We start from the raw sequence: 16,813 nt of genomic DNA, 5'->3' as shown, positions 1-16,813 counted from the left end.
ATATATATATTAACTATTGTGTATAATTTAAAATTGAGCAAAAAATGGCATAACTAATAAACCATATTATTGCAATACAAATCATTATTTCATCGCTTATGATCATACATATTTAATCAATTTTACGCGAATACGCGGGCATTAAGTAGAAATTAGACACTTAACCAAATTAACAAAATACTTGGGAATTTGCATATGTTCCGTTGATATGTATTCAATGTACAATATATAAATGTAAGTAATATATCATAAATGCACCAACACACCAGATAGGCGAATGAGAGTTCGCTGATGTATGAAACAGAGTTAATTTAAATTTAAATTATATAACTGCGAGAAAGGATAAGTTTCACACTAAAAGTTCGTTGACATTCAAACTAAGACTTCTATTTATTCTTTCCTTTCGGCAATTACCGAAAGAAAATCGATTGAAAATTATTAAAACCACTAATTCTAATTTAATAATTTGGAAAAGCACTACTGTTTTACACAAAATTCTTTTTATTATTTAAGAAATTTGTTAAATAAAAATTATTAGAGAGAGAGATAAAAACTATTAACCAAATGTTATGAAAAGAAGTATTTAAAATGATTAACAATGTTTCTCAATTAAGCTCTCAATTAAAGAGGCCATCAATTCATCGAGTTTTAATTATATTTCCCATTTTTTCGATTATATATAAAATTAAATATGAAAATTATCTATCTGTTTTATTCTATTTAATACACAATTTCATGTTACACATTTAGTTAAATTTATCATGAAATATTTAACATTGAATTGAGATTGCTTAAGTTTTTATGCATAAGGTATGCTTTCATTTATTAACTTTGAATAAAAGAAGAGCTGTTTCCTGTTCTGTCATAAGATGAATTTATCGAGATTTAAAGTTCTTATGACGTATTGCATTTTGCGTATGGGTAGGATACCTTATATTTCTTTCGATGTTCGAGCGATGTATTGCATTCGCACGTGAAGTCTATTTTTACTATATATATATATACAGCGTAAAAAAATTATTTATAACTGTCATAAATATATATATATATATATATATATATGTATATATATAAAATCATAATGTAATCTTTTGCAAATATTGCTAGATAGCAAACGTTCGTGCTTTTTCTATTTACTTCGTGATGAATGTATGTATTTACGCGAAGATTCCGAGCAAACCGTCGCGCTCTTCCTTTATCGGAGACAGATTCCATTCCGTTTGAAGTCGAACGGTTGATTCTCCATCCGACTCGCCGCGCTTTCCACTCTCGTTTCTCCTGATTTTCCATCGTTCGTTTTGCGCTGTCTTACCCATCTCCAACCCTTTTCCCTATAGCTATTGCTCGTTCTTGAGGCATTCGACGATTTGTGAGTGACGTTCAACCATCCTTACCTCTTGAATTATTTTTCAGGATACCGACACTGGATGAGGCCGATTGGCCGCCTTACACCAGGGACCGACCGCAATACTTTATTTTGGACGCGGAGAAGAAAGGTTTCGGCAGAGGTCCACGCACGACGGCCTGCGCATTTTGGAACGAATTTCTGCCGCGGCTAAGGGGGATTCCTGGTACGTGTATAATCGAAAGAATGGATTCTTCCCGCGTGTAATTCAATATTAATAAGTTCCCGATTTATTTAGCGCTAATTTCTAACGAGTAATCATGCTCGCAAAATGACTACTCGAGTATTTCTATACGTGGCAACGAATTGCAATAGACTTGATGACATATACTATATTATGATAATACGGAATATAGTATTCGTCGACGAGGCACACTAATCACACAATCTCTCAATTCTTTTTGCTCCTTATACATTTTTCGGAATGTTATTTAACTATAATTGATAACGTTGCACAATCATCTTCAAACTTTTATGTGATTTATCATAAAATAAAAAGAGTTTTAAATTTTATTTTTTTTTTTATCAGAAAAAGAGAGAGAGAGAGAGAGAGAAATCTACAAAAAAAAATTAATCAGTGTCCTACACAATAAAGTTTTCACAAACAGGTCTTTGTCACGTGAATACTATGTGTTTCTAATCTGATGTAATATACTTATGTGTCTTGAGCAGTAATAAATTATCTTAATTGCAGTATCTCAACAATGCAGTAACTCAGAAATAATTGCTTCTAAATACATTATAAGAGGAATATATATAAAGATCCAAAATGCATTTCCGAAAATTTTGCCAAAGAAAAAACTTATTTTTTAATAAAGAATATGGTAATACCGGTCTATTTCCTTTATCTATATAAAACACTCTATAGATCGAGGACCGCATACTAAATATATACATATTTTCAATATTACTTTTAAATATATATACATTTTAAATATATACATTTTCGATATTACTTTTAAAATCATTATCTTACATGATGAATATGGTATTAATTATATATAAAATATGATAGTAACACTAAATATGATAACATTTGTTAAGCAATAAAGATATAATGATAGATAATAGCAATAATGTTATATCGTATTATATATATTATGTTATAAATTCGGATAGGAAGGCTATATCAATATTTTAGCGAAAACAAAATCAAAGCAAATTCGCAGAATTGCCACACTCAAATATTCCAGCGCTATATTAAACACGTAAATATTTTACGTTAGCAATATGTACATATGATGAAACATGGTACTAAAGGCAAATGCAAATTCAAATTCCGTCAATACATGTACATTTTGAATCTCTGCGCAACAGTACGTGAAATCGCACAGAGACGTCTTTATGAAAGAATGTAATTATGATTACAGATAATTATAAATTTTGTTGATTTCTGCTACTTTCTTAACTCTAGTATGATAAATAATTCAGTTATAATTCGATCCAACAATAACCGGAAAGAGAATTTTGCGCATTGGGAAGAATCCAATCGCAGTTGTTAAATCTGTCCAGTTGTTGGTGCAAATAATTTTGACGTTTCTGTTTATGTATCCGGAATATATCGGATTAAACAGCAACGATTGTTTGCGAAACAAAGCAAGCGATTGCACACGTATTCATTTCCAATAGTTTTCCGTTCAATACAGTAACGCGTGATAATGGAAAATCACGCGTAATTGAAAACTTCCGCTAGTATAATAATGTTTGTGCTTGCAGAGAAAATATATTGCAAATAACTTAATCACATATTACGGAAAATTCAGTGCATGTTAAGCATCATTATGACTTTGTAACAAAACGTGTATTTGAATAACATGTTACATGTTATTTTTTAATATCTTAAATCACACATATGCATACATTGATTTATTTAGAATTATATATATTATAATATATATTTTTAATTTTATTTACTTTTATTATTGTTTATATTGAAGAAGAGTTATTAGCTTCTATTTTAACACAATCAGTCTAATTTGTGCATAAATGCTAAATAAAAGACGTAATAACATAGGGAATCTTATTGTAGGATCCATCCTGTGCTTGCAAATTTATGAACGTATTCCGTTCTTACTTTTCATTCATTTCGTGTTTTTCTTTTTTTTCCAGATCCTACACCCGAGGCGTGCAAAGGCACAATAGCTTCGAGCGTTTTAGCGAGTGCCGGCGAGCTGCGTGGATCGACACCGATCGTGTCCATCCTCTTACTTCCGGTGCTGGCGGTACATAGATTCATATAAGTGATTAATCATCTATGTCAACAAACCCTTTACACGGCTGGCAGGTACCCGGCTGGACAGAAACGCTCCACTCTGGCGCCACCGTCCGACAAACAGGTCCTATAACGAGCGTTGTTTACGCTTCAAGGTCGCATTAGCGATCGTTAAACATTCGTAGATTGATATAAGCCCGCCGTAGGACGTACAGTTATCGTCCTATCGTACAGCAGTAGTCCGTTTTCACTGTGTCGTTACGTCACCGGCACCGGTAGCACAGCGCGACGTTTGCGAATGATAATCAAGATGCCCCTAACGGGGGCTTCGCTTCGAGATAGTCGATCGATCTAGACGAAAATCGCGCGATTGTCGATAGAAAATTCGTAACAAAAAGCCGTCGAATGATCGACGTCAGCAGGATCCGATTCGCACATCTGGGTTGTACTCCACCTTTATCTCGTGCAGCCGCGCGCATTGCTCTGGATTCCAATAATTCTTTCTCTCTGATTCGCTGTCTCTTGCAAAATCCGTTCTTACTGATTCTCATCGATCTCAGGACTTGATCGATCTTATCGTAGATTTGATTGTTAGTGCGAGATACAGTTACTGCGACAAAAACTTGCACGAATTTATATCGTAATTTCTCGTGACATGGAAACTTTTAAATCGATCACCATAAATCAAACACGGGCAATGCTTATCGGAATATGATCGATTGGAGGTCAATGCCTAATTGATTATAAAAATGGCGATTGCCAAAAAAAAACCGTAATCGAATTAGGGAATTCTTGATACGGACTCAAAAAATAGGTCATTCCCGCAACGAAGATTAAACGAAGGAGATCGTGAATCATTTTATTCGATGTTTATTCGTGATCGTTCCTAGTCGTTTGCTTGGTCTGAGCTCGGGTCGCAAGAAATCAACTGCTATCAGTAAAACATCTTGTAATGTATTTGATCTCTTAGTTTGCGACATAGTCAATCGTCTAGCACGACTAAATTGTAAACGCAAGATCAATTTCAGGGCACGAAAGCGAAGGAGAAGAAATGGCGAAGACGGTAAATAGCAAACGTATAAGTAATTAGTCGACGTAGATGGATTTGAATTATTAACTCTGAACTCATTAAATTCGCTTGGAGAGCGACCAAGTAACGTCGATTTTTACCGCGTCGATCGTGAGAGAGACATTCTTAAAAAAAAATCTTTGAACACTCACTACGCTTTTGATAAGAAAGCGAAATTCAAGCATACAACGATATGTAAAATTTTCATGTCCGCAAAATTAAACTTATCCCCAATCGGAATCGAGAAATATATTTTGTAATTAGATGGTTACATCGATTGTATCTATATATACATATATTTGCTCTGACACATTGACGAATATAATTGTTCAAAAAAAGAGACTTGACGTATAATTAAATATTTCGATGAATGCGCGAGTTTGAGCTTATTGAGAATATGATTCATGATCGTTAATTGTAATTAAAGATTTACAATATAGATAAATTTATTGTAAAAAAAAAAAAGTATAGAATATTTAAGAAAGTTTAGAAATAATTGATTATGTCACGAAAAAACAAAAAATATCTACCGGTTATAAAAGCGTATTCTAGCCTTTACACAATTAGAACAACCCTCTTAGAATATTACTATAAAGTTTGTAAAATGGATGATTTCACTTATTCGCAGTTATATTATAGGACAGACAACGGAAACAGTAAAACATGAATATACACCGAATCAATTTTGAGAATATTATAATAAGAGATAGATTTGAAGAGACGTAATAAATAATAACAATCTGTTAATTTTAGAACTATCGTACAAACTGTCGGCGCTAAATTGCCTCTGTGCAATAAATCATTTATTTCATAGTTGACAAAGTCAAAACGACGGGAAAAAGAAAATTGGTAAAACCGAGAGATAATTCGCATCTAAAAGTTATATTTTCATCTAAGTGCTCAACGCGATTTTGCAAGAAATTTAACTTTTGCTCTTCATAATTTATCACGCTATAAGTTGCCGTAAAATGAGCCGAGAGTGGAAGATTAATAAATTCCCATAGTAACTGCATGAGAGAAAACCGAGTGAGAGAGAGATAGAGCGCGGGTAGCAGTGAGAAATCCATTGTTACAAAATTTTCAATTTCCAAGTAATTAAAATAACTTGGGATCCCGTTATAAGATAAAATATGTTCTACATTAAAAGTGTGAAATTATCATCTTATTGTTTTAACGCTTTATAAGGGTTTTCATATGTATAGGGTATTATACACAAAGCGTTTTCTTTGAAACTTGACGTCGTATTTAAAAAATGTTTCAGACAAAATTTATAAGATTTTGAGAGAGAAAAAGATATTGATAATCTTGAATTTTAATTAAGAACATTTTTTTAAGGTAAAGATTAACTTATTGTTAGTTTTTTTAAATGAAATCACCCTAATTTTCTTATATAAATTGATTTCTCGAAAAAAGAATTATCCGTCTGCAACAACATAACGAGTTCTAAAACCAAGTTCATAGTTGTTGTACGAATCTTTTAATTTTCCAACGGCAATTATAACCATCTGTAATTTATCCATTATCCAATCAAATGAATGAGACATTTGCAATTGAATGAGACATTCGTTCCTGACATATCGTGGAATAAAACAAATACTCACAGCAATATTTTTATAGAAGCGGATTACAATGAGATCGTTATTCTCTCATTTTCCGCGGAGTTCGTCGCTTCTCTCGATGCTGTCTCAGCGAAGCGCTCTCTTTCGAGTCTCTCAACGGAATCAAAAGATTCTTGGATGCTGAAATGAAGCAGACTACATCGTGTTTCCGCGAAGCTTTTAAGAGTATCTTTCAGAAGAGACGGTTAGAGACGTACGTATATCCGGGCTGGTTTTCAAAGAAGGAAAACGAGGGATGTGCCCGGTGAATTTTTAAAAAACTACTCCCTTGAAGATACACCCTATTTATTATGCGAAATTGGACAATTGTCAGTTTATCATTCGTGCTTTAAAGAATATTTGAAAATTTCTGTTATTCTTGTGAATGTAGATACGGAATTTCCATTGCGAGTTTCATGTCCGATTTTGCGGAAATCCCGGAAACCTAATTACGCGCATTTATTCGAGAAAAATTCTAAATGCGTTGTCGAGGATTTTGTCGACGTTAATAGATTGACTTATATCGAGGACGTCGAAAACGAGAAGAAGGGCACGGGAGAGAGCGCTGAGAGAGAGAATTCGAAATCAATCGTCCGGTTTATTCATTTTATTGCGGACGAACTTCCACCTGAGATAAGATCACGGAGGAGGTAAGTGATTCTCGATGCAAATGCACCATGAGTTTAAAAGTTATAGGGGGGAGGGGGGTGAGTGCATTAAGGTTCTCGTTTCATCTCTGCGTTTAACATTTTATTGAGACCGTAACCGCTCCTGATGGCTTGGCTCTCTCAGTCGGTTGGCGACGATAAGAATCTGGATAAAATCGTAAATCTCGGCGGAATAATAATTATTGACCATTTTTCGCGAGCTCCTAATTAAAAATCATCTATCTCACATCTAAATATAAACATTTGCGAGATCTACGAGAATGAACGAGATTATTTTCGCGAGAGATCGGAATCAAAGGAGACAGGTCAGCTTGTAAAATATTACCCATATAGCATTTATTATATTTGCGAGATTTTACACTCAAGTATTTTAACCGCGAGAATACATAAACACCAGAGGAGGAGAAAACTCGCGTCGACGGAAATGCCGACGTCGAATCGTTATGTTGAGAAATGACGAGCTATAATAATAAAAAAACCAAAATTTTTTAACTGGTCAGACATTGTTAGAGTCACACGATAGCAAGAGCGATAGCGAAAATGAACGAAAACGAGAGCAAACGATAGTGAGAGCGATACACGCAAAGCGAAAGCAAAAAAAAAACCATAAATATACATATATATATATACACATAAACATTATTGATAAGCGAGAGAGATGTACATATATACATATATGTGTATATGTATACACACACATATAAATGCAAATATAATTATATACTATATTGTATCCAGACGTCGTGTACGAGACAAGATCTGTAGGCTTAAGTATTAAGACATCATACAACTTGCGAACCGCAAAACTTGTTGCGGGATCCTAGATCACGGCAGCGATTTCAGCTTTATTTAAGGATCAATGTGAAAAGAAGAAATGTGTGATAAACAGTCTCTTGTTTTCGCGGCATAATCGAGAAAAGGATTCCGGATGGAATTCTATTTTAGATTAACTCGAGCTCTCGGATCTGTCTCTATTTTAGCGTTTGTCGACTTTCAAATATGACTTTCAATCGGACGGCACACATTAATATCTTTTGATTCCCAATTAGTCACCGTAGGTGCAAAATGATCTGCGCTAAAATAGCCATTTATTCGTTTATTCGAATATCTCACACGTATATATACACACAGATACACACACGCGCGCGCGCGCACACAATATTCTTTAGATAAAAAATTATAAATTTTCAAAAAAGTAGATTATATTTTCTAACTAGAGTGAGATAGAAGTGTATATTCGCGCGATTCATTGAAGATTAGATTATAAGAAAAGTCTCTGAAAGCTAGTAATAGATTTACTCGTGATTTAAACGCGTATATGCATACATATGCCGTATGTACAGGGTGTTCTATATGAATCAATATAGTAAAGTATGATTGTTGTAGAAGCAAAGAATTAAGAAACAGAAAAAAAAAATTACACACACAAGGATATCGTCATACATCGTAAGCTCATACATTAGAGAATCCATTTGGTATTGATCCGGCTTTATGCAGGCTTATGGATTCTCTCACAAGTTTGCGGACAGTCGATTTCGAACATCGCGACAAAATTATACTGATTTTTAACGAGATCACACGAGTAAAATGAACTCTGAGATATTTTGGCAATTGAGCTCGCGTAACTTAATTCGGTGTACATACATTGTCAAAATTATACGGAGCGGACAAGAGAAATTTAACCGGGAGGTATTAGGAATTTTAGAAGGGAAATTTCATTTCGAGAGCTTTTGCGCAATGGCATTGACGATACTGGAAATTTCAGTCAGCCTTGTCAGCTCACGCGACTCTGCAATCAGACTCGAACACCACGTGTATGTGATACACGTCGCACCCCGAGTATTTCTGTGTTCACGAACGAATTGAATTTCTCTCTCTCTCTCCACTTTGATCTGAAATTGATATCTTTTGTACAGATGCCTCGAAAGAGAGAACATTACTGGGGTCAGGTATTTGCGAATCTTTCGAAAGTGTTTTGCTCCAAACCTTAATGTCCCTGTATATCTCCTTATTTTTATATATTATTAAACTTATTCAAATACTTGTCACAAAAAATCATTTATGCGGATCTTATGTATTTACAGATTTATTATGTACAATATAAAGATGTGCGCCAATAAATGATCGGGTAATATACAATTATTTCTGTAGCCATTACATATTGTATATATAATATTATTACTTTTTCAAAAATGTCAACGATACTAGTTTTCAGAGAAAGAAAGAAAAAAAGGAAAGTTTTTTACATACATTATAAATTAAAACTAGGGGGAAATCTTGATTAACTTACATCTCACGGAAAGGAAAATAATAGTTTCTAACAATAATGTTCATTAACCGATCATTTATTCGTGCATATATATTCTTTTATGATTTTTTATTTTATTTTCCTCAGCACACTAAAATACGTATATCGTGTCTTACACAATTTACGGATAATCTTCGTTTTAGTGAAATTAGCATGCTTAATCAGCGCCTTTTATTTTCGTATTCAATAGAGTCATATTTGTTTGTTCTTTCGAAGCTTTCAATGCATTTTGCTTTCACAAAAAAGAAACGAAAAGAAAAAGCTTTTTTGCCGCGAAAAATCAAACGAGTCAAAAAATTAAACATTTTAGATCTCAAAGATCTGGCTAATCCAAACGCTCAAGCTTATCAGAAATAAATTTTGCAAAGTATTTTTTCTATTAGCTTCATTAACAGGAAGAATTAATGCAGGATTCATCGTATCGCGTTGACATAATGACGAGATCTATTAACAAAAAGTAAGCCAGATTAATGCCAGAGATCGGGTGGATTCTATCGAACTCTTTACGGCATATTGGAAAATGAAAATTAGTATCAATATTTAACTTAATATGCCATTTAAATACTTACATTTATTTCCACCAATCTGTCATTGCATACTACAATCGATGGATCTGTGCTTGATTTTCGCTCTGTCTATCTAATTTCACATTATATGTACAGTATCAAAACTTTTTTACAGTCTTTCAATTTTTTGATTTAAAAATATTTGTCTGATTTCTCTCACTGAATATAATTAGCTTGATACTGTATTTACCGTAACTCACGCGCGAGCATCTCTCATAAAACGCAAATATTCGAAATATTTCAGAGTCAATACATTACTACATGATGATTTGCGTTCTTATATATAATACGTGATTGTCCGATTGACGATAGTTCGCGTCAACGATGTAGTTACTAAAACGGCCATCTCGTTGATATACTAAAAACCTTGCCCTGTTTCGAAAAATAAAACTCGTCGGAAATATACGAAATCTTCCATTTACATATCATCTACATAGAAAAAGATAAATAAATATATATATATATGTATGTGTGCGCATAAATGTGTGAAGGTGCGTGTTTCATATATCAATGTTACAATCATAGAATATATTATTTGTTACCCAATCGACAAATACGGCCGTTAATTAGCATCGATCTACGGATCGCTGAATAAAAGATTTAAAAAAAACAATGATAGAAGAAGGAGAAGGAAAAAAGGAAGGGGTTAATTCTGTATTTTAATTAAACAAGCAGAACAAAACTATTTTCTCTACAGATCAATCATCGGCTCTAACGTCAATCGGCTTAAAAGAGATAGTACTTTGGCATATCGACTGCAGCATTGCATGTCAGAAACATGACGGAAATACATGGTATCTCTCGACAGTGAAATGAGAATATAAATATATGCTATATACTTGCGATAAGTTTATACGATGTGTCACGCACTTCTTTTAAACATACATTGTCCATTTAGATTAAAAATGAAAAATGATAGAATTTTTATAACCACATGAAATATAAAATTTAATATTGAATTATTCCGGTAAAATGAGTTTACAAAAATATTAGCATAAATATCAAAATCTCGACTCTCTTTAAATTAATTTGAAATATATTTCGCATAAACAAAAATTTCACTTGGCTATTAATTACTAAAAATGTTAATATTAAAAATTTATAGCATATAACAATTTTCATTCTCTAAGTTTCATCGAGAAAAGGTCAATTTCACATAAAGTCAATTTTGTTAAAAAATTCCGAGTTTCCATTCCACTAACTTAAAAGATGCTGTAGATGACAAAAGGAAACATGACGCAGGAACAGTGTGTAGTAGCATGTATATGTTTTGTGTGTGTATTACTCTTCTAAAGAATATTTTATAAAAAGTGTAAAAACTATTCTTTACTTATTTAGTATCAGAAGTGTTCTCCTAAATGACGCCAATAATTTAGGAAAAAATTTTTCGCAATATGAATTTGTTGAAAAATTTTTCTGTCGTCTTCTTTCGTAAACAAATTCTTTTTCTCAACGCGAGAAAAGTTGAAGCAAGTCGGGTTTCATACGCGCATTTTTTTGTATCATTTGTCTTTTCTTCTATATATATAAAAATCACTCTTATATCAAACACAAACACGTGGTTTTGTAAGACTTTTCTTTTTATAAACTGCTTACTTGCAGATTAATATTTCATGTCTTACAATTAAATATGAAAGAAGTAGTCTTTAACGATTTAAACTATTCACATAAATTTTATCAGGATTTGCATGGAACTTTTTTTGAAATTCTATATTTCGCTACCCTTTAATAGCTCTACTTTAAAAAGATAATTTTATATCAGATATTCTCTCTTTGTTCGGTAATCTATTCATAATAAAATGCAGACACATATTACTTTTATTCGTGCAGTAAAATCAGATAATGTTTTTTATACGTTGAGCATCCATTCTTTATAACCGGATTTTTTACAATTGGATTTACGATGGAAGAAGATAGTACCTATAAACGGCAGATACCCAAACACACACACAACGGGAAAGTCCGAAAAAAGATCCAAGAAATAAGACAATGCATTTCCGAGGTTGAATTATTCTGAAATGTCGTAAGATATTTCTCCGAAATATTAAACGCTATGCGAAATCTAAAAACACCGTAATATTCAAGTCAGCAAAATAAGATGTTATTACGAAAAATTTATTATTCGAGTATTATCATTTTCCAGTTATATATATACACATATAAATATATATATACGTAAATATCTCTTTTTATATTTACTAATAAAGTTTCAAGATTTTCAAAAATTCTATTTAACTTGAGATTTTTTATTATCTTTTTCTCGAGTATTTTGCAAAAATATATTTTTATTACTTAGTTTTGTTTCAATTCTGGCATTCTTATTTTTGCGCATCAACAAATATATATTTTTATTTTTACATCTATTTTTTTCTAAGAAATGCATATTGCAAATGTGTTTCTCATATTCAATAATGAATAAATAAGTTGAATAATAAAAAATTGTAGTCTCCCACAGTAACTTTAAGTAATGGATAAAAAGATTTATTGTTATTAAAAATTTAATAATAGATTGAAGTAACGAAATGATTCTATCAATCATGCAAAAACTTTTGCAAATTAATATATATTTGACTATATACAGTGCATACACTGGCTATATATCATTATTATCGTTTCAACTTTTTTATTCGCGTATATAATGCACATAATAATTTTTAATTTTTAATATCACAGAGGAGGAACAGTTGCTTGCAATACTATTTATAATTTTCTTAGCTCTGCAATTTTTAACTTTTTTACAAAAACGATTTGCTATTATACGGATATGAATCATTCTCGATTCATAGCGCGACCTGAACACAGAAGGACGGAAAATCTCTGAGATCCCTCCGCTTTACATAGTCGAGAACGGTATGTAAAACGACGACGAAAGTCGCTTCTGGCAATAGTCGCTATCACGGGTCTCGTGGAATCGCATGGGATCGATAATCGACCATAACGTTCGACGATTTTTCAAAATTTGCTCTCGCGCCGAGTACCTTAATGCCCATCAAAGGGCGAGTTACGAGCAATTTGCGCGTGGCGGACGCGCGCCACCATTAAATCGTTCCCTTGAAATCCGGTGATGGATCACAAAGGCGTGACCTCGTTTCCCCTCCGATGGCACTGTCGGGAGTAACCAGGTGCACTTGCACAACTTCGTCATTCTGACGAGCAATCTGCCGTCGCGTTCTCGCTCGCAACGAGCGATGTGACTAACATAAGAGACACTGAGCGAGTTTAATTGCACCGACGTATCTAATAGAAATTGCACGCAGGAAATTGTCTCGCGGGCGATGCATTTTTTTAGACTTTTTGAATAACGAGTCGCCAATGCTTGTCAGCATTTTTCGTCGACGAGACGAAAAATTGCCGTGATAATGAGCTCTCGTGTAATTGGGGCGACAATATAATACAAGACGGAGCATTATAGACGAAAGAAATAAGATACAAATGCAAAGGATTATACAATATCCTAAATTATATAAAGTATCTTTTCATCGATATCTCATTTCCTTTTGGCCGTGGATTCTGTGACTAATGTATGATCGATTGTTGCTCGATTATAGTCAAGAGAATAAAAAAATTCTCTTGTATAAATTACACCAACTCCAAAAGCGCAAATCAACAATATACAACTTTATTCTACGTTTTGTTCAAAATTGATTCTACTTTAACAAAATTTTTAATGTACAAATTAAATTTGTAAAAATATTTTATTTGTCAAGAGTTTGAACATTTATCAAATTGTGGACTCTCGTTAAATTATTAAAGAGAAACAGGAATGAGAAAATACACGAGGTATTTTCGGGTCAAGGAATCTCCGCGATAAACGTGGAATATATTCTATATAAAATATAAAAAATGTGTGTCATATATACTCGCATATGCAAGATACGAAGGAAAAAAGACAAAAAAAGGAGAAAATAAATATATATTTGTGTTTTAAAGAGATAAATATATTTGTGTTTTAAAGAGAAAAAAAAAGTAAAAGTGAAGAGGATAAAGGGCAAGATAATATTAATAGGGCCTATAGGCTGTTTAGCGTTCTATGCGCTCTTCTTGTTAACGATTAGCATGCCCTCATACATATCATTAGATAGTCTTTTATTCATCGAAGCGTCCAGTGAAAATAAATTAGGATTAGTGCCTCGACGATGCATTCACAATAATCGGCTACGCAGGTTGACACGAGCAAAAATGTTATGCTTTGTCGTTTACGGAACGAGAGAAGTTAGAATTTTTAAGATTTCTCACGCAATTTCGAAAAAAATTCCGCGATATGTGATGAAGTTGTGTTTTTTGGAAATTATATCTATATATGGGAGACACATGTATATTATTTTTATACATGTGTCGTATTATATTATTTTGTTGCTAGTAACAACACAAGCAAAAATGAAAGAATTTAATGTGACATTCTTAAATTTTTCCGATTTATAATTTTTGAAAAACTGGCTTATGCTTTCGATAATACAATACAAAAGCTAATCTATACGTATATGTATTTTATGTTAATTACACAAGTCATCAGCGAATTTACATCGATAATATTACGATGCGAGATACTTTCAAATAAAAATGTAGCAGATATAGATATAATACTTTGGTGCATTTTTATTCGAAATATTATTGGTAGTATTGGCTGGAAAATTTTTGAAAATATATTATTTACAATAAAGAGGCATTTTTAAAAATGTATGCAAGTTTAAGAGTTTGTTTGTTTTTATCAAGAAAAGTGAGCCTACTTTGCATGTTCCATTTAAGCGACAAAATAATTCATTAATTTGTGTCATCCTGTAGAACAGAGGTGTACAACAAACGTATGAATTTATTATCGTTTCCTTTTTTATTTTTCTGCCAAATTTGATTTATTTATGTAAAACAGAGTGTATATATAATTATAAGAATTAATCCCATTTTCTAATATATTATATAATAAAATTCTCTCAAAAATTCTTTTATTTTAGCTAATTATGAGTTTTAACTAAAATAATAATAATTTCTTTCTAAGCTCGCAGTTATTAAAATCTGTGAATAAATTGCTTTATATGCCTGATTACATGCGTTCAATTGCATGAATAGTTTACAAACGAAAAGATTATCAGAAAAAGTTTATGTTGCACAATTGATTTTTACTTAAATTAGAACGTTGCTGGTTTTAATATTTCGTGTTTTGCACCTCTGCTGCAAATAGATTGTTCCTACTCAAGCCGAGAACCCCGAAAGGAGGTCGCGTAGTTGTATGCGATATATAGAAACTTTAATTGTTCTGTATTTTTGTGTGAGATTTAACTGAAATGTGAGTCGCTTCTCTGTCCAGAATAATTCAAATGACACACATACCTGCATATCGACATTCTCGTGAGAGAAAGAGATAGCTAGAGAGGAAAGAAAGAACGATAAAGAGTCGGATACATTGAGTGCATCTCGCATACATCAGGTCGTGCATTTTACGCTTTATGTGATGCACAATTTGATATTTGAATATAATGAAAGTTATATTTTTAATTTGTTCAATTATTTAAAAGATCACGCGTTAAAGTTCGTAAAATAGCGTAAACGGAAAAAATAGTGTAAAAATCAATTGTGTTGTTACGTATAATCCATTACCTTTATTTTATTTTTTCCGGAATTTTTTATAAGCGATTACTTTCAAATCTTTCTCTGCGTATTGTGTATCAATCGAAATCAAATATGATAATTGTAAGTGAACCGTATTATAGTCGAATATGCCAAACCTCCTTCTACCCGTTTTCTTAATACATCCTCTGCTTCTCATTTAATAATTCTTGAATATATTTTATCGACCATGGATTATTATATACTATAATTTAGCCTTATACGAAAATAAAGTTGCGCTAATTAAACATTGGCTTAATCATTTTGTAAAAAATAAAATTAAAAATATTTGATTTCAAGCGATACGTGTGTGTAATATCGTAAGTTTATGCAATTAATTATTATCACTTTTATACATTCTCTATTAGAAATTTCATTATTAATACAAAGCATTAATAAAATTTGGGCGTTGTTAGTTTACCGTTAATAGCGATCGAGTAAATGTATAGTATACATAGAATTTTAATATATCAAGAAAAAATTAATTTAAAATAATGATAGATAATAAAGTTCTTGTATGGACTATCGACAAAAACAACAAAAATAGGATAACGAATAAAAATACAAGAAAAAATAATTAAAATATTTAGTTCCTGTATTAGCAGCGGCAGTAATATTTTATATCGTTTGCTTATCTTCTATTTTAGCATACATTCGAGATTTTGTGCATTTAAAAAAATTAGAGGATTTAAGTTATATTTAATCTAAAGATTATTTTGTATATGTTTAGTTATAAGTGAGAATTGCGCATCAATCGTAAATAATGGCGTGTTAAAATAAAAGTGCGATCTGTTAATATTCTCGTGTTCTTTTATTTCGTTGTATAACAAAACGATCCATGAATAGTAGCTTGTTATTTTTTACCCACTCTTCCTGTTTCTGAAAGCAATTTCTAGTGTTTGCATGCCCACTTGTTGAAAAACGCCGATCACGAAACGAAAAATGTGTAAAAAAACCTGTTTTTGATTTTATGAAAATAAATTAACAATCAATTAGTTTTCTCTTTTGTGTAAAAACAATCGCTTGCTAAAATTTGTTATTGAATGTAACACAATAGAAAATACACAATTTCTATTCGTAAAAATGGAGGAAATTTTAATGGTGGAAAAATATTGCAAGTATAATTAATATCTAATATAAAATTATAATAAATAGAGGTATATAAGCATGCATGTTTTACTTATACCACGAAATTGGCAGAAAAAAGTCAACTTTTAAACTTAAATTTTGTATATATATATTTATAAATGATATTTTCAAAAAAAGTTTAAAAAATAAACAAAAAATGCCTATCAACACGTGAACAAAAGAATTTTTAAAAGCAATTGTATAAGACAAAGATATAAAAATATAAGGAAAATAGATAGAAAAAAACACTTAAATTAT

At 31.9% G+C, this 16,813-nt stretch overlaps 1 protein-coding gene across 1 annotated transcript in view; it reads left to right on the top strand.

Moving 5' to 3' along the window:
• Window positions 1-16,224, top strand: part of LOC115233996 (acetylcholinesterase-like) — a 132,768-nt gene extending 116,544 nt beyond the window's left edge. The window contains exons 6-7 of the mRNA XM_029804673.1: window positions 1,414-1,571; window positions 3,515-16,224. Coding sequence (XP_029660533.1) covers window positions 1,414-1,571; window positions 3,515-3,645 — 289 coding nt within the window. The 3' untranslated portion in view covers window positions 3,646-16,224. The remainder of the gene's footprint in view (window positions 1-1,413; window positions 1,572-3,514) is intronic.
• Window positions 16,225-16,813: the final 589 nt, after the last annotated feature.

Source organism: Formica exsecta, unplaced genomic scaffold (assembly GCF_003651465.1).
Source record: "Formica exsecta isolate Colony F162 unplaced genomic scaffold, ASM365146v1 scaffold192, whole genome shotgun sequence".
Lineage (NCBI taxonomy): Eukaryota > Metazoa > Arthropoda > Insecta > Hymenoptera > Formicidae > Formica > Formica exsecta.
This window is presented reverse-complemented; position numbering and strand designations above follow the sequence as displayed.